The 18,276-nt window shown below is 36.2% G+C and overlaps 1 protein-coding gene across 2 annotated transcripts in view; it reads left to right on the top strand.

Annotated features, from left to right (window-relative positions):
* The window catches only part of NUP155 (nucleoporin 155), a gene marked incomplete at its 5' end in the record, with an annotated part of 63,328 nt that overhangs the window by 11,153 nt on the left and 33,899 nt on the right, over positions 1–18,276 (top strand). For both annotated transcript variants that reach the window (XM_079703913.1, XM_079703914.1), the window contains 10 exons: positions 3,506–3,598; positions 4,583–4,749; positions 6,585–6,690; positions 7,538–7,611; positions 8,153–8,244; positions 10,604–10,701; positions 11,194–11,346; positions 13,017–13,117; positions 15,443–15,613; positions 18,091–18,201. In XM_079703913.1, coding sequence (XP_079560039.1) covers positions 3,506–3,598; positions 4,583–4,749; positions 6,585–6,690; positions 7,538–7,611; positions 8,153–8,244; positions 10,604–10,701; positions 11,194–11,346; positions 13,017–13,117; positions 15,443–15,613; positions 18,091–18,201 — 1,166 coding nt within the window. The remainder of the gene's footprint in view (positions 1–3,505; positions 3,599–4,582; positions 4,750–6,584; positions 6,691–7,537; positions 7,612–8,152; positions 8,245–10,603; positions 10,702–11,193; positions 11,347–13,016; positions 13,118–15,442; positions 15,614–18,090; positions 18,202–18,276) is intronic.

Below are 18,276 nucleotides of genomic sequence, written 5' to 3' on the forward strand. Positions count from 1 at the left end.
TCCCACCAACAGTGCAAGAGGGTTCCCTTTTCTCCACACCCTGTCCAGCATTTATTGTTTGTAGATTTTTTAATGAGCGCCATTCTGACCAGTGTGAGGTGATACCTCATTAATTTGCATTTCTCTAATGATTAGTGATGTTGAGCATCCTTTCATGTGTTTGTTGACAATCTGTATATCTTCTTTGGAGAAATGTCTGTTTAGGTCTTCCGCCCATTTTTGGTTTGGGTTGTTTGTTTTTTTGATATTGAGCTGCATGAGCTGCTTATAAATTTTGGAGATTAATCCTCTGTCAGTTTCTTCATTTGCAAATATTTTCTCCCATACTGAGGGTTGTGTTTTCGTCCTGTTTATGGTTTCCTTTGCTGTGCAAAAGCTTTTAAGTTTCATTAGGTCCCATTTGTTTACTTTTGTTTTTATTTCCATTTCTCTAGGAGGTGGGTCAAAAAGGATCTTGCTGTGATTTATGCCGTAGAGTGTTCTGCCTAGGTTTTCCTCTAAGAGTTTGACAGTGTCTGGCCTTACATTTAGATCTTTAATCCATTTGGAGTTTATTTTTGTGTATGGTGTTAGGGAGTGTTCTAATTTCATTCTTTTACACGTAGCTGTCCAGTTTTCCCAGCACCACTTACTGAAGAGGCTGTCTTTTCTCCATTGTATATTCTTACTTCCTTTATCAACGATAAGGTGACCATAGGTGCATGGGTTTATCTCTGGGCTTTCTGTCCTGTTCCACTGATCTTTATTTCTGTTTTTGTGCCAGTACCATACTGTCTTGATTACTGTAGCTTTGTAGTGTAGTCTGAAGTCCAGGAGCCTGATTCCTCCGGGTCTGTTTTTCTTTCTCAAGATTGCTTTGACTGTGCAGGGTCTATTGTGTTTCCATACAAATTGTGAAATTTTTTGTTCTAGTTCTGTGAAAAATGCCATTGGTAGTTTGATAGGGATTGCATTGAATCTGTAGATTGCTTTGTGTAGTATAGTCATTTTCACAACGTTGATTCTTCCAATCCAAGAACATGGTATATCTCTCCATCTTTTGTTTCATCTTTAATTTCTTTCATCAGTGTCTTATAGTTTTCTGCATACAGGTCTTTTGTCTCCTTAGGTAGGTTTATTCCTAGGTATTTTATTCTTTTTGTTGCAGTGGTAAATAGGAGTGTTTCCGTAATTTCTCTTTCAGATTTTTCATTATTAGTGTATAGGAATGCAAGAGTTTTCTGTGCATTACTTTTGTATCCTGCTACTTTACCAAATTCATTGATTAGCTCTAGTAGTTTTCTGGTAGCATCTTTAGGATTCTCTGTGTATAGTATCATGTCATCTGCAAACAGTGACAGCTTTACTTTTTCTTTTCTGACTTGGATTCCTTTTATTTCTTTTTCTTCTCTGATTGCTGTGGCTAAAAATTCCCAAATTATGTTGAATAGTAGTGGTGAGATTGGACAGCCTTGTCTTGTTCCTGGTCTTAGAGGAAATGGTTTCATTTTTTTACCATTTAGAATGATGTTGGCTATGGGTTTGTCATATATGGCCTTTATTATGTTGAGGTAAGTTCCCTCTGTGCCCACTTTCTGGAGAGTTGTTTTTTTTTTTGGTTTTTTTTTTTGCGGTACGTGGGCCTCTCACTGTTGTGGCCTCTCCCATTGTGGAGCACAGGCTCCGGACGCGCAGGCTCAGCAGCCATGGCTCATGTACCCAGCCGCTCCATGGCATGTGGGGTCTTCCTGGACCGGGGCACAAACCCGTGTCCCCTGCATCAGCAGGCAGACTCTCAACCACTGCGCCACCACGGAAGCCCTGGAGAGTTTTTAATCATAAATTGGTGTTGAATTTTGTCGAAAGCTTTTTGTGCATCTATTGAGATGATCATATGGTTTTTCTCCTTCAATTAGTTAATATGGTTTATCACATTGATTGATTTGCGTATATTGAAGAATCCTTGCATTCTTGGGATAAACCCCACTTGATTATGGTGTATAATCCTTTTAATGTGCTGTTGGATTCTGTTTGCTAGTACTTTGTTGAGGATTTTTGCATCTATGTTCATCAGAGATATTGGCCTGTAGTTTTCTTTTTTTGTGACATCTTTGTCTGGTTTTAGTATCAGGGTGATGGTGGCCTTGTAGAATGAGTTTGGGAGTGTTCCTTCCTGTTACATTTTGGAAGAGTTTGAGAAGGATAGGTGTTAGCTCTTCTCTAAATGTTTGATAGAATTCCCCTCTGAAGACATCTGGGCCTGGGCTTTTGTTTGCTGGAAGATTTTTAGTCACAGTCTCAATTTCAGTGCTTGTGATTGGTCTGTTTATATTTTCTGCTTTTTCCTGGATCAGTCTCGGAAGGTTGTGCTTTTCTAAGAATTTGTCCATTTCTTCCAGGTTGTCCACTTTATTGGCATATAGTTGCTTGTAGTAATCTTTCATGATCCTGTGTATTTCTGCAGTGTCAGGTTTTACTTCTCCTTTTTCATTTCTAATTCTATTGATTTGAATCTTCTGCCTTTTTTTCTTGATGACTGGATAATGGTTTATCAATTTTGTTTATCTTCTCAAAGAACCAGCTTTTAGTTTTATTGATCTTTGATATTGTTTCGTTCATTTCTTTTTCATTTATTTCTCATCTGATCTTTATGATTTTTTTCTTTCTGCTGACTTTGGGAGTTTTTTGTTCTTTCTCTCATTGTTTTCGGTGTAAGATTAGGTTGTTTATTTAAGATGTTTCTTGTTTCTTAAGATAGGATTGTATTGCTATAAACTTCCCTCTTAGAACTTCTTTTGCTGTATTGCATAGGTTTTGGGTCGTCCTGTTTTCATTGTCATTTGTTTCTAGGTATATTTTTATTTCCTCTTTGATTTCTTCAGTGATTTCTTGTTTATTAAGTAGTGTATTGTTTAGCCTCCATGTGTTTGTATTTTTTCCAGTTTTTTTTTTTCCTGTAATTGATATCTGGTCTCATACCATTGTGGTCGGAAAAGATACTTGATACAATTTCGATTTTCTTAAATTTAACAAGGCTTGATTTGTGACCCAAGATATGATCTCTCTTGGAGAATGTTCCATGAGCACTTGAGAAGAAAGTGTATTCTGTTGTTTTTGGATGGAATGTCCTATAAATATCAATTAAGTCCATCTTGTTTAATGTATCATTTAAAGCTTGTGTTTCCTTATTTATTTTCTTTTTTGGATCTGTCCATTGGTGAAAGTGGGCTATTAAAGTCCCCTACTATGATTGTTGTAACACTGATTTTAAATGTCATTAAATACTGAAGTGTTTGTGTCTAAGATTTGGGTTTTTTGTTTGTTTGGTTGGTTTTTTACTAATATCTACTTATTTAAATGATCGAAAGTGGTAATGTTTTAACATCAACATTAACTAAATTAGCTTCACACTTTTCATATGCTGGTTAACCCATAGCTCATATTAAAGGTAACCATGTTCTGTTAATGCTTAAATGATGAGTGTTTTCCAGAAAATAGTGCCTAACTCATGTTTACTTTATCATAGGCATCTTTCAACCTCACGTACGACATCTTCTGGTTTTGGCAACCCCTGTGGATATAGTGATTCTTGGACTCAGTTATACTAATTTGCAAACAGGTATAGCAACCCTCATGTGTTGTGGGGGTTTGGGGGTTTGTTTTTTTGGCCACATCCTGCATAGCATGTGGAACTTCCCCGACCAGGGATGGAACCCGCACCCCCTGCAGTGGAAGTGCGGAGTCTTAACCACTGGACCACCAGGGAAGTCCCCACATGTTGTGTTTTTTAAAATAAAAATATGTTGCCCAATTTAATATTATAATTGAAAACTAATCTTTTTCACTAAGTTAACTTTCTGGGCTATCTGCTCATAGGAAAATATTTCCCTGTAGGTATGGTATCTTTCAGGTTAATAACTCCACCAGAAATTATTTTGGATTTATTTACCATATCAGTGTACATTCCTTAAGTGTCCAATATAAAGGAAAGGTAGTAGAAGAGAAATAGTTGCCCCAGTAATATTTTTTAAATGCCTTCAATTTCTTTATTTTTAATTTTTTGAATGGCCATTTTAACATATGGAACATTGAAATATATATTATTCTTTTCCTTAAAGTAAGAAGCCATCAATTAATTTATTACATGCACATTCAGTGGTTTCTTTTGCATTCTGCCAGTGTTTTAGGTAAAATAATGTTGAATTTCAGAGCCTCAAATTGATGATTATTGGGGTGGGGTGGGAGGAAAAAAGAAAAAATTAATGATTATTACTACCGTATCCCTAGGCTTTTTTCCAAAATTTAATACTTCGGGTTAGTTTTTTTTGTTTGATGTTTTACTATGTTATATATATATGTGCTATATATTTTACATGTGTTATATATACATACTGTAGGTTCTATTTAACATGAATTATAAAACTGTTCATATCAGACTTTTTATAGTAATTTTGAAATGTATGTTATACACATTATTTTGAAATTTTTGAGCATATCATGAATTCAGTAAGAATATCAATTCTGAAGACAATACAGTGATTGTTTTAAAACTTTTTAAAAGCTCTTAAAGTGATTCCTATATTCTTTCTTTTAAAAAAAATAGGTTCTGGAGTTCTCAATGACAGTATGTGTGGTGGAATGCAGTTACTTCCAGATCCTTTGTATTCTCTTCCTACTGATAATACTTACCTTTTAACAATAACTTCCACTGATAATGGCAGAATTTTCTTGGCTGGAAAGGATGGCTGTTTATATGAAGTAGCATACCAAGTAAGTCTGGCATTTGTAAACATTTTCATTTTCCTCCCTCTTGATGGAGTAAGAATAGCTAAGCTTTTGTCTTTTTTTTAATTAATTTTTTTATTGGAGGATAGTTGATTTACAGTGTTGTGTTAGTTTCTGATATGCTTTAGTCTTTATCTTCTAATTATATAGCACGTTAATATATTCTTATGGTAAGTAGTCAAACATGCAGTTAAAGCTGTAGTCCTTCATGACTACACCATACCTGTAAAACCCCGTCCTCCCCGCAAAGATAACAGCCATTATCAGTTCTGTATATGTCCTTATAGAATATGATGCATACATTTCTAAATATCTATAACTGTCTTTAAATATCTATAGATAATACATATGTATTTATTTGTGTGTATACACGTATATTAATACATAGTACACTTCTGTGTATGTATGTTTTTACTTGTATTATTGCTTAAGTTTTGTTTCATATTGGCTTTTTTTTCCTTTTTCTGCCTTTTTTTTGTTGTTGTTGTTGTTTCTTCCCCACGCCATGTGGCTTGAGGGATCTTAGTTCCCCGACCAGGGATTGAAACTGGGCCAAGGCAGTGAAAGTGGCGAGCCCTAACCAATGGACCACCAGGGAATTCCCATAATTGGCTTTTTTCATTTAACTGTGCCTTGAAAGTCTTTCCTTGTCAGTATCTGGTAGATAGATATGTGTTATGTTTTGTGATTGCTGCATGATTGTCCGTAAAATGGATGTATTGATACATGATTGAACAATTCCTTTCTTGATAGACTTCTAGGTTTTTATTATACCTTTCAGAAATGATGGTGTGATAAGTGTTCTTTTGCGAGCCTCCTTGTGCACACGTGTAGAAGTTTTCTAGTGTGGAGACTTAGAATTCTAAAAGTTGTATTATAGTATATGTGTATTTAAAACTGAATTTTCTATTTTCATTTTGCCCTCTTAAGAGTTTTAGACTCTTAGCAGGCATCTGTGATTGTATCCCTTTCCTCTCCCTCCACACTCTCACTAACCCTGGTATTTTATAACTTACTAATTTTGACCAGTCAGATAGAAGACAATTGTTTTTTATTACTGGTTGGGTTGAGCATCTTTTCGTGTATTTATTGGTCATTTGTGTTTACTCTGAAATGTCTTTGTATCCTTTGCTTCATTATTTTTTCCCCCTACTGTACTGTTGCCTTTATCATAAGGTAAACAGTAGGAAACTGGTAAGAGAAGTATTCTCATAGGCACACAGCTAATTAGTGGCAGAGATAGGATTAGAACTGAGGTTAGCTTTTTTATGTTATATTGTATCCCTTCCTTACCCAATTTCTCTTGGTTTTGTTAACTACAAAAAAAAGATTTTGTTGTAGATTTTAGTATGGCAAAACTCGATCATTGAGGGGCAGACTGTAGATTATGATGGTGGTGGCTACTATTTTTTAAATTTCCTTTTAGCAGTAGTGGGAAGAGATAAAAATACCTCTGTCCTGTGTACTTTTGACACTTATAAACTATGCTTATTATTTCGCTTACTGCTTTCAAATAGGAGTTTTTAAGATAATTAAAATGAGTTCACTAACATAGCATTACTGAGGTTGCTGGAATAGACATAGCTGATTTCATTCAAAGCAGTGATTTATTTGATTTTCATTAAATACATTGTCTATTTTTAATTACAGGACTGAACTTAGTACTTCTCAGTACTTATTTTTGAGTAGTATGTCTTACTTTACAATTATTGGTATTTTACTAAGATTTGAGAATCTTTATAAACATGAGTATATAATAGTTGCTATGATGGAGGTACCTACATTTACAAGTCTTATGTCTTTCAATCTTTTCTTTTAAGGCAGAAGCAGGCTGGTTTAGCCAGAGGTGTAGGAAAATAAACCACTCAAAGAGTACACTTTCTTTCCTTGTTCCTTCATTACTACAGTTCACATTCTCAGAAGATGGTGAGTAGAAAACAAATTTGGCAAACAAAAAATTTTAATAAATCATTGACCTAACATTTTCTTCAGAAATTCTCATTCTTAATTGAAACAGTTTCCTACTAAACAGTATTTGTTATATATTCATATCATCTTTTAAAGGGAGAAGGGATGATAAAACAGACAGCATGAGTTTCATTCCCAAGTTCCTATAAATGTAGCACCATAGAACATGTGTCTACAATAGCTATATATACTTAAACCACCCGTGTCTGTGTTTGTGAGAGAGTTAGACCTTCAGACATTTAATACATGTTTTGCCTGGTCTGAAAGAAATTCCCAGCATAAAATGAATATATCTGAGTTTTTAATTGAGAGATTTAGGCAGGTGAAGTAATTTTAAAATGCTTCAGTAAAGTAAGATAAATATATCTAAAAATGTTAATATGACTGAATTTTTAAATTATTTTCTTTTACACAATGAATTATTAAACTAAACTGGAAGTTTCTTGAAGGAATGGACCAGGTATAATTATTTTGTGTTTCTAGCATATAGTAAGCATTCATTAAATGTTGAATGAAGGAATAATTTGGAACTTGTTTTTGGTTTGGCTTAAAATTAATTTAAAGGACAGAATAACTTATTCGTGGTGCTCTTAACCCAGTCACAGTGTTTGATGTTTGCTTTCTTTCGCGTGCTGTCTGACCTGAATGCTTCTTGGCTTTGTCCTTGTGCAACTACCCTAAGACTTACCTACAAAACAAAAGAAAAGCCCTGAATGTAAATCAGCAATTTTAATTTGTTGTAAGTGGCTACTGTGTTTGATTTGTTAACCTCTGTTTTTTTTTTTCTTCCTCTGTCTTATTTTAGATCCTATTGTTCAAATTGCAATTGATAATTCAAGAAATATTTTATATACACGTTCAGAGAAAGGAGTAATACAGGTAAGTATTAATATTATACCACCATGTAAGAGGGGAAGAACATTCCTGTTTTTAAGGAACAAGATTTAATCACTCTTGGGCTTTTCCTATGAACTGTGTGCCTTTAAAAAAAAAAAACAAAAAACCCAAACCGCTTCTTAAGGCCCCCTTTTTATGAAATTGTTAATCTCTGAATGTTTTCATACCTATATGAAGTACCAAAATTAAATGATCCCTAAAAAGGAAAAGTTTATTTTATTTTATTTTTTTTTTTCGGTACGCGGGTCTCCCACTGCTGTGGCCTCTCCCGTTGCGGAGCACAGGCTCCGGATGTGCAGGCTCAGCAGCCATGGCTCACGGGCCCAGCCGCTCCGCGGCACGTGGGATCCTCCCGGACCGGGGCACGAACCCGCGTCCCCTGCATCAGCAGGCGGACTCTCAACCACTGTGCCACCAGGGAAGCCCGGAAAAGTTTATTTAATAAAAGTTTATTTAAAAGGTTATTTTATAAAGTGTATACAGTTTATAATCATGTTAAGTGGGTATGATTTTTTATTCACAGGTGTATGATTTGGGCCATGATGGACAAGGAATGAACAGAGTTGCCTCAGTGTCACAGAATTCTATTGTTTCTGCTGCTGGAAACATTGCTAGGTAATATGTAATTTATTCTCAGGCATTTCATTTGCAGGCATAATTATGTTATTTATATGCAGTATACTAAAATTATTACCTCCTCGAAATATCTCCAGAAAATAAGAAACGTTGAAGGAGGTGACATCGTAGGTTATGTTTGAAACAGGTGCTAGCAATGCTTCCTTTTATTCTTATGTTGGATGGTTTGAAACACAAGGCAGACTGGTTTTACAGTGTAAAGGACAGCTTGACCTGTGATTTTCCTTGGAGTTTGAAATTATGCTCTAAGTGGTCTGTGCAGGCATTATAGGTATTATGACTAGGAAACTGCAAGTCTCAAAGTTTCCCCTTTTGTAACTACTCCACCCTTTTAACAGGTCTACATGGTAGTTTCATTGGTCTGATAATGGACACAAGTACATTTCGGGAAATACAGAATTTCACAGTTGTATTAGCCTCACTGTATTCTTCAGGAAACTAAAACTAAGGCTGTTATGATTTGCCTGAGGTCTAACTCCTAAGTAAGTGCTGAGATCCAACCTAAAAGCCAAGTTTTCAGACACTATACACTGCTATTTGCATATGTCACAAGTGACTTAGCTGCAGAAACTCTCTTCACCTAACAAAGACCTCAGATTTTCCATTTCTGTTTTCTGTGTGCCTGGGTCACTGCTACAATCAGATATCCTAGTGATAGCATGTTTTCCTTGGTCTTCAATGACCAAAAAATTCTCAAGGCAGGCAATTTGAAACAAAGTTTCCTTTTTCTTCTCCTAATTTTTTGGGGAAAGATTTTTTCAAATCCACAGAAAAATGAAAAGAATAGCATGATAAAATCTGATATACCCTTTATCTAAATTCACCAGTTGTTAACATTTTGCCTTATTTGCTCACTCTTAAAACCTATTTGAAAGTAAGTTGCAGACATGACTTTCACCCTTAAATCCTTCAGCTTCCATCTCCTAAGCTCTTATATACTACATTATCATTACCACACCTAAAAAATTAATAATTTTGTAATGTTATCCTAATTATATAGTTCATATTAAAATTATTCAATACTCCCCCAAATCTTTCATAGCTGTTTTTCTTTACATTTTTCTCCACATGCAGCCAGAGCACATGAGCTACGTTGGTCATTAGTCTCTTTAATATAAAACGGACCTCTAACTGCCTTTTTCAAATGTTGACATTTAGTGGGGAAGGGCAGGAGTTATTTGTAGAATATCCCATTTTCTGAAATTTTTTTTCCTTATCTATAGATTCAGGGTGATATTGTCTTTTGTTTATTTATTTATTTATTTATTTATTTGGTTTTGCCAGGTATTAGTTGTGGCTCCAGGGCTCCTTAGTTGTGGCATGAGAACTCATAGTTACAGCATGCATGTGGGATCTAGTTCCCTGAGCAGGGATCAAATCCAGGCCCCCAGCTTTGGGAGCACAGAGTCTTATCCACTGCGCCACCAGGGAAGTCCCAGGATAATATTGTTTTTAGCCAATATCACATACATGATGCGAATTTCTTACGGTATTACATTAAGAGGCACATAGTACCAGTTCTCCTATTATGAACACTTGGTTAAAGTGGTATTCACCAGATCTCACCATTATGAAGGTTCATTTCCCCCCCCTTTTTTTTTTGCGGTACGTGGGCCTCTCACTGTTGTGGCCTCTCCCGTTGCGGAGCACAGGCTCCGGATGCGCAGGCTCAGCAGCCATGGCTCACGGGGCTAGCCGCTCCGCGGCATGTGGGATCTTGCCAGACCGGGGCACGAACCCGTGTCCCCTGCATCGGCAGGCAGACTCTCAACCACTGCGCCACCAGGGAAACCCTCCTCCTTTTTAATTAGTGATAATCTTTTCAATGATATTTTGATGCTCTAAGAACACCTTATTCCCCATTAACCATTCACCCAATGGATTTAGCCTTCTTTTATAGTCTTTGAAAAAAGGTTACTCTTAACAATATTAATGTGAAGAACACACATTCAAGGGTTTTTGCCAGTTCTTGCTCCTTTTCCACTACTTTCCTAAAAAAGTAGCCTTAAAACTATTTTAGCATGTTTAAACGTGTAAAAATCCTGGTGGAGGGGCTTCCCTGGTGGCGCAGTGGTTGAGAGTCTGCCTGCCGATGGAGAGAACACAGGTTTGTGCCCTGGTCCGGGAAGATCCCACATGCCGCGGAGCGGCTAGCCCCGTGAGCCATGGCCACTGAGCCTGCACGTCCGGAGCCTGTGCTCCGCAACGGGAGAGGCCACAACAGTGAGAGGCCCGCGTACCACAAAAAAAAAAAAAAAAAAAAAATCCTGGTGGAATATATTCCTTGTAATTGAGTAGATATATTTTAAGAATAAACTTTAGTTTTTCTTTCTTCTAGGACCATAGATCGTTCTGTTTTTAAACCAATTGTTCAAATAGCAGTGATTGAAAACTCCGAATCACTGGACTGTCAGTTATTGGCTGTCACACATGCAGGTATGTTGTTTTATTTATATGTGTGCTCTTAGTGTGATAACTTTTTATAATTTTCAGGTTTGGAAATTTATGACTGAAAATATGTTTTTACTTCTGTATCAATTATAAGCCATGTTAATAATTCATAAAATTAAGGCTTTTGAAAAATCAGAAGATTCCACTCACTCTGTCTCCTCATTTTATAGATGTAAAACCAGGCCTGAAAGGTAAAGTGGCTAACATTTAGTGACAGAGCCTGAACTGGAACGCAGACTCCCTTGTCTTATACTTGTAGGTTCTTTCTACTGAAATGTGTTGATTTACCTCTCAATTCCAAGTGATGTCTTAGAAACCACTTCAGCTGGTAGTACGCTTGGTGATTTAAGATCAGTCAGGAAAGTGATGTATGGCTTTAACAGAGTTCTGTGTTTTTCTGTGGAATTGTTTCAACAACACATGTACCTCATGTCTTTTATTTCCTGTTAATGATGGATAATTTTACCCCATCATCAGGTGTAAGACTATATTTCAGCACTTGTCCGTTCAGACAGCCATGGGCACGCCCTAATACATTGACACTGGTCCACATCCGCTTACCTCCTGGATTCTCAGCATCTTCAACGGTGGAAAAGCCTTCAAAAGTACATAAAGCTCTTTATAGTAAAGGTAAGTTCTGAAATACTATCAGATGTAATATTAGATTCTTAAAATTATTAAAATTAGAATGCATTTTGAGGCATTTGAAAATAACAGATTTCCAGTGAAGTTCAGGATGTTTTGGGTTTTTTTAATCCAGGAACTCTTTTTTTATATTAGCTTGTATTTCAGATTTTTCATTGGCATATATATTAAAAATATAGTTTTTTAAAGTATCTAAGTACTTTTAAAATTGTTTTATTAGCCTTGTACATGAACTCACTGGTCAAAATCAGTGTTATAAACTGTTATAAACAGCTATAAACTTAAAATGACTTTTCTGATACCGTGCCTGCTTTGTCAGTGTCTTTATGGATATGGAGAGTTTTGCCTGTCAAAATATGAAATTTTAATAGCAAACTCTTGGATTCATAATCAAGTTTAAAAAATGAGATTCTAGTTAAACATCAAAACTTGAAAAATCTGTATGTGGTTTTCCCCAATATGAGAAAGCATTTGTAAAACAATTTGTTTTTATTTCCCAATCATTTTAAAGCCTCTTCTCTGCTTATTCTACTGTGTCTTCTAATATTTTATTTTTCAACACCCAAATTAAACTTTCCTTTACAAATAGAATTTTTTCAAGTACATTGTATCATGTACCTTCATAGCATTTTTTTTTTTTTTTTTTGCGGTACGCGGGCCTCTCACTGTTGTGGCCTCTCCTGTTGCGGAGCACAGGCTCCGGACGTGCAGGCCCAGCGGCCACGACTCACGGGCCCAGCCGCTCCACGGCACCTGGGATCCTCCCAGACCGGGGCACGAACCCGCGTCCCCCGCATCGGCAGGCGGACCCCCAACCACTGCGCCACCAGGGAAGCCCCTTCATAGCATTTTTAATAACAGCTTTAATTGAGATATAATCTACATACCTTTTAAAATGTACAATCTATTAGTGTTTAGTTTATTCACGGAGTTGTACAACCATCACTACTATCTAATTTCGGAACATTTTCATCACTGCAGAAAGAAACCCTGTACCCATTAGCTGTCACTCCCTATTTCCCCCTTCTCCCAGCCCTGGGAAATCACTAGTCTACTTTCTGTTTCTATGGATTTGCCTCTTTTGGACATTTCATTTAAATGGAGTTGGAAAATACAGGACTGGCTTCTTTCACTTAGCATAATGCTTTCAAGGTTTATCTATTGTAGCAGGTTCTTTTTTTTTTTTTTTTGCTGAATAATTCATTGTGTGAGTGTACCACATTATAATTACCCATTCATCATTTGGTGGGCATTTGGGTTGTTTCTATTTTTTGGCTATTATGAATGATGTTGTTATAAACATTTATGTACAAGTTTTTGAGTGGACACATTTTCATTTCTTTTGGCTATGTACCTCAGAATGGAATGCTGGATCGTATGGTAACTTTAGAAATGTTAAAATGTGAAAAAAAAAAAAGTTGTGTTTACCTGAAAGAAATGCAGTATAGGTCTAGAACACTTAATAATGCTACCCTGGCACTAATTATATATCCTTTTAGGGGATTTATTTTTGTTTATTTTGTGACTTGTTTATTTATAAAGATTAATGCTGTATATTTATGTATTTGTATTAATGTCACTAATCATAATAATTATGATTATTGAGGATATATATTATTTGACATCATATAAGATTTTACATATTCAACTTTTAGGTATTCTACTGATGGCAGCCTCAGAAAATGAAGATAATGACATTTTGTGGTGTGTCAACCATGATACATTTCCTTTCCAAAAGCCAATGATGGAAACCCAGGTAAGTTATCCTGAGAGATTATAAAGAATTTTTTACATAATTTTAAGTGAAGAATAAAATTATGAGAAACTTTATCTTCTGATTTATTACTGTTTGCTTCTAATAATCTTATATGATTAGCAGTCATACTGAAAAGAAGTATATACTGTTAATTTTTTGTTTTTCCTCTGTGAGATTAGAAGTCATTATGGTACTCGTTAAAAAAACCTTTAACAAAAACATTGGAACCCTTTCAGAATGTTCTTCATAATGTACCTGAAAATGCCTATATCTTTTCTGAAATGATCTTTGTCCCACTTAAATATATTTTTAGTTATTATGAGGCCATCCATTATAGTTATGACTTAGAATTTTATTCTTATGATCTCTTTAATTTGTAGTTCCACCTAAATATTTAACGTTTTTTCTTTTAATTATAGAATATTTCAAATATATGCAAAAAATAGAATGGTAAACTGAACTCCACATTAAGAAGTTACCCATTTCTCCATCTTGTTTCATATCTCTTCCCCACATATATAAATGTATACACACAAACACATGATTGTATTTTAAAAGTAAATATCACGTATACCACAAAGTCAGCGGAGAGGTCCTAGGTGAGAGGTGCGGCCCCGGCCTATCCTGGCCCAATCCCACACCTAGGCCACCCACCCCAGCCCCCAGCCCAGGAGATACTGAGAGGAGGCCATCTCTACTCACTCCCCTTGCTGTCCCCTACTCCACTCCCATCTGTCCTCCTAGATGCCCTAGCATAGCTCATGTTACCTGCCCCCAGAGGCTGCTGATCAAACGAGATAGACCAACCCCCACTAGTGTGTGAATGTCTGAGACTCTCTTTGGAGCCATCTCTTTAAAGGCATTTTGGTTCTAGTGTCACTAGCTGCTTCTGGTTATTTTCAAACATGAACCCTTCTGGTGAGGGGGAGTGGGAAAAGGTGTGTGTAGATGGGAGGAGGAAGAACCAATTCCTGGGAATGGGGGCATAGTTTGAATGGGCTCTTCCAAGTTTCTGACATGGCCTAAGCAGCTGGGGTAGAGTCAGGAGGTAGGTATGGAGGCAAGGAGCACCTTTCTCAAATTCTTTTCTTTATCCTTTGAACTTTACTGAGCACATACTGTGTTGCCTCATTATGCGACAGACTGTAAGGATTCAGAACTCAGGAAGATATAAACCCTGTCTTGATGGGAGCACAGTGTTAGGGGATGCAGGTTTGAAATCTGGCTCTGTTTCCTCAAAGCAGTGACTCAAAGGACTAACATGTCTCTGGTCCTCAATTTCCTAATCTATAACAGTTTTAATGGTACCTACCTCTGTGGGGTGGTTGTGGGATTAAATGAGTTCATGTGTGTAAGGTGCTCAGAACACTACCTGGCACACAGGAAGCACTCGATAAACGTTAGCTATCGTTTTTACTTTTAAAGTAGATACTATACATCATATCACTTCATCTCTATAATACTTGAGTTCTCAAACAAATGTGGACTTTAAATATATATATATAAATATATAAATATAGCTCATGAACTTTAATCAAATTCTGGTCTCCCACAAACAGCTGTAAAAGACATTAGGTCAATGGAAAAATTCTGTGTTGACTGGGCATTAGATTGTATTAGAGAAATGTTAATATTCTTACATGTTAGGATAGTATAGCAGTTATGTTAGAAAACATCCTTATTTTTAAGAGGTGCATGCAAAAGTATTTAGTGGTGACATGATATTCATAACTTTCAAATGGTTCAATTAATGAAAAAATATAGAAAGAAGAAAGCAAATAGGGCAAAATGCTGTCAACTGTTGAATCTAGGTATCAGGCATATGGATATTTATTGTACTTTCAACATTTTATTAATGCTTAAAATTTTTTATAATAAAATATTTTAGAAGACTAGACACTTTTTTTAAAGATATCTTAGTTTAGAAAGCAGATATAACTTCAGAAGAAAACAAAAACTGTATGTCAGCAGATTTAAGCACTGAACCTACCAGTGTAGATCAATTTACCCTGGAAAGAGCGTAGAAGGTATAGTCTTCAGTTATTGAAAAAATTGTAATTTTAGTAAATACTATTTATAGTTTATCATAAGAAAATTTTGCCTTTGTCTTCTGGTATGAAAAGGTTTACTATCATAGAAGCTGCCTGATTAAAAGAATAGACATTAGAAAATTAAATACAGACTTTTGAGAATATTCATGCTAATGTATTATTATTAATCTGTTAAACCCTACATTATTTAAAGATTTTATTTTTTTTCTTTTTAGAAGGTTTTGCCTCATGTAACTTTAATAATATGTATAAAACGTTTATTTCTTCTACATAGATGACTACTCGTGTTGATGGTCATTCCTGGGCTCTTTCTGCAATAGATGAGTTCAAAGTAGATAAGATAATCACACCTTTAAATAAGGATCATATTCCCATAACTGACTCACCAGTTGTTGTACAGCAGCACATGCTGCCTCCAAAGAAGTTTGTTCTCCTCTCAGCACAGGTATGTACATCATCTGTTAAGGTGGAGAGAAAAAGAAGAGAAGCCTTATTTAATGTTTTGGTCAAAGTATTCTGCAGTAGTTGCTTAATAGAGTTGTTTACCTAAGTACTTAGGAATGTTTATTCTTAAAATATTCTTAAGGAATAGTTTATAAATACCAAAAATGCGGGCCTTCTCTAGTTGTGGCAAGGGGGGACTACTCTTCGTTGCAGTGCACAGGCTTCTCATTGCGTTGGCTTCTCTTTGTTGTGGAGCACGGGCTCTAGGCACACAGGCTTCAGTAGTTGTGGCATGTGGGCTCAGTAGTTGTGGCTCGCAGGCTCTAGAGCTCTAGAGCGCAGGCTCAGTAGTTGCTCCGCGGCATGTGGGATCTTCTGGACCAGGGCTCAAACTGTGTCCCCTGCATTGGCAGGCGGATTCTTAACCACTGTGCCACCAGGAAAGACCCAAGAACTTGCTGTTTATAAAGTATTGATATTATACTTTTTCTAAAGTAGCATTTCTATCAATAGTATTCAGCATAAAATTAGTAAAATAAGCTATGTTTATTTCTTATCATGTAGTCCTCACTTGTTAAAAAAACAATTTTTTAATATTTATTTTTTGAGTAGCAATGCATTGACAAAATTCCACTGGTATGCAGAGGGGTATACGCAATAAAATCTCCCTTCTGGTTTGGGTCCCCTCCCTACAGACACCCATGTCATCAGAATCTATATCTTTCCAGAGATATGTTATGATATCAATATACAAACAATACAAGTATGTTTATAAACAAACAATAGCATATTGTGTGCACTGTTTTATACTTTGCTTTTTATGTTTCAAAGATACATTTTAGATATCTTTACATAGTAATATATAAAGAACTTTCTCATTCTATTTTATATTTGAAAGGCATTCCTTTATATGGATGTACCATATTTAACTAGGCCCCTATTAATAGATCATCTTTTGCCTTTAAAAATGATGCTGCGGGCTTCCCTGGTGGCGCAGTGGTTGAGAGTCCGCCTGCTGATGCAGGGTACACGGGTTCGTGCCCCAGTCCGGGAAGATCCCACATGCCACAGAGCGGCTAGGCCCGTGAGCCATGGCCGCTGAGCCTGCGCATCCGGAGCTTGTGCTCCGCAACGGGAGAGGCCCCAACAGTGAGAGGCCCGCGTACCACAAAAAAATAAAAAAATAAAAAATAATAATGCTGCAACCTTGTGCATATATCGTTTTGCCTGTGTGTGAGTAAAGCTGTAGAATTACATCTTCTGGATCAAAAAGTATGTGTATTTATCAATTTGATAGATGTTGCCAGGTTCCCTGTATATATACATACATTCACTATCAGTGAATGTTGAGTGCTTGTTTCCTTACATCCTGTGCAAGTACAATATGCCATCTTATTAAGAGTGAGAGTGACTGTCTGTTCTAGTGTTTATTTTTCTGTGAATTATCTGTTCCTATTCTATATCCACTTTTCTATTAAGTTGTCTTTTTCCTTTTTATTTATAGAGGCTCTTTATATGTCAAGGAAACTAACTTTTTGTGATTTAGTCTCAAACATTTTTCCTGGTTTGCCATCTTATTTTGTTTACTGAGATTTTTTTCCCCATGTGGATAAGTTTATAAGTAGTTGAAATATTCAGTTTTGAGGGGGGGGATTTCTATTAAAGTTTAAAAAAAAAAAAAAAGTCGGGCTTCCCTGGTGGCACGGTGGTTGAGAGTCCGCCTGCCGATGCAGGGGACATGGGTTTGTGCCCTGGTCCGGGAGGATCCCACATGCTGCGGAACGGCTGAGCCCGTGAGCCATGACCGCTGAGCCTGTACGTCCGGAGCCTGTGCTCCGCAACAGGAGAGGCCACAACAGTGAGAGGCCCGCGTACCGCAAAAAAAAAAGTCCACACTCTGAAGTTCATAAAATAATTCACCCAGAGTTGCTTCCAGTACTGTTACAATTTTATTTTGTCCTGTCTGTTTGGAATTTATCCTGTTTTAAGTATGAGTATAGATCCAGCTTCATTTTTTCCCAAAGTGGACATACTTGTGCTAACATGATTAATGAATAATCTAACTTTGATCCTTTAGTTTGAGGGGCAGCTTTTATCATATATTAAATTCTAGTGCTTACTTGAGCCTATATCAGAACTTTGTTTTGTTCCACTTATCTGACTCTTTATTCATGTGCTAATACCATGCATAAGATAAAGGTTTATAATGTGTTTCTGTCTGACAGAGCCTGCACCCTTTTGCTTTACTTTTTTAGGGGGAAAGGGCAGTGTTCTCTTATTAAGTTTTCTGCATGGATATATAGATCTAGTATAGGTTCGGAATTGAAATGTAGATGATCTTTTTGACCAGTTTACTTCGTATTCTTGAAGTTATTTTTTTGTTTCATTGCTTTTATTAAATGAGGTAGCAAGGTCAGTTGCTTACTAGCTATGCTTGATAAATCTATTATTCGTCCTCTTTCTTTTTTAACTTCTTAGGGGAGTCTTATGTTTCATAAACTTAGACCTGTAGATCAACTGAGACATCTACTTGTGAGTAATGTGGGTGGAGATGGAGAAGAGATTGAAAGATTCTTTAAATTACATCAGGTAATTATTTGTACCTTTTTTTTATTGTGATGATATTATGTAAGTTAGGATCAAAATACTGTGATTAATACCAGT

The sequence above is a fragment of the Hyperoodon ampullatus genome, assembly GCF_949752795.1.
Source record: "Hyperoodon ampullatus genome assembly, chromosome: 4".
Taxonomy (NCBI): Eukaryota; Metazoa; Chordata; class Mammalia; order Artiodactyla; family Ziphiidae; genus Hyperoodon; species Hyperoodon ampullatus.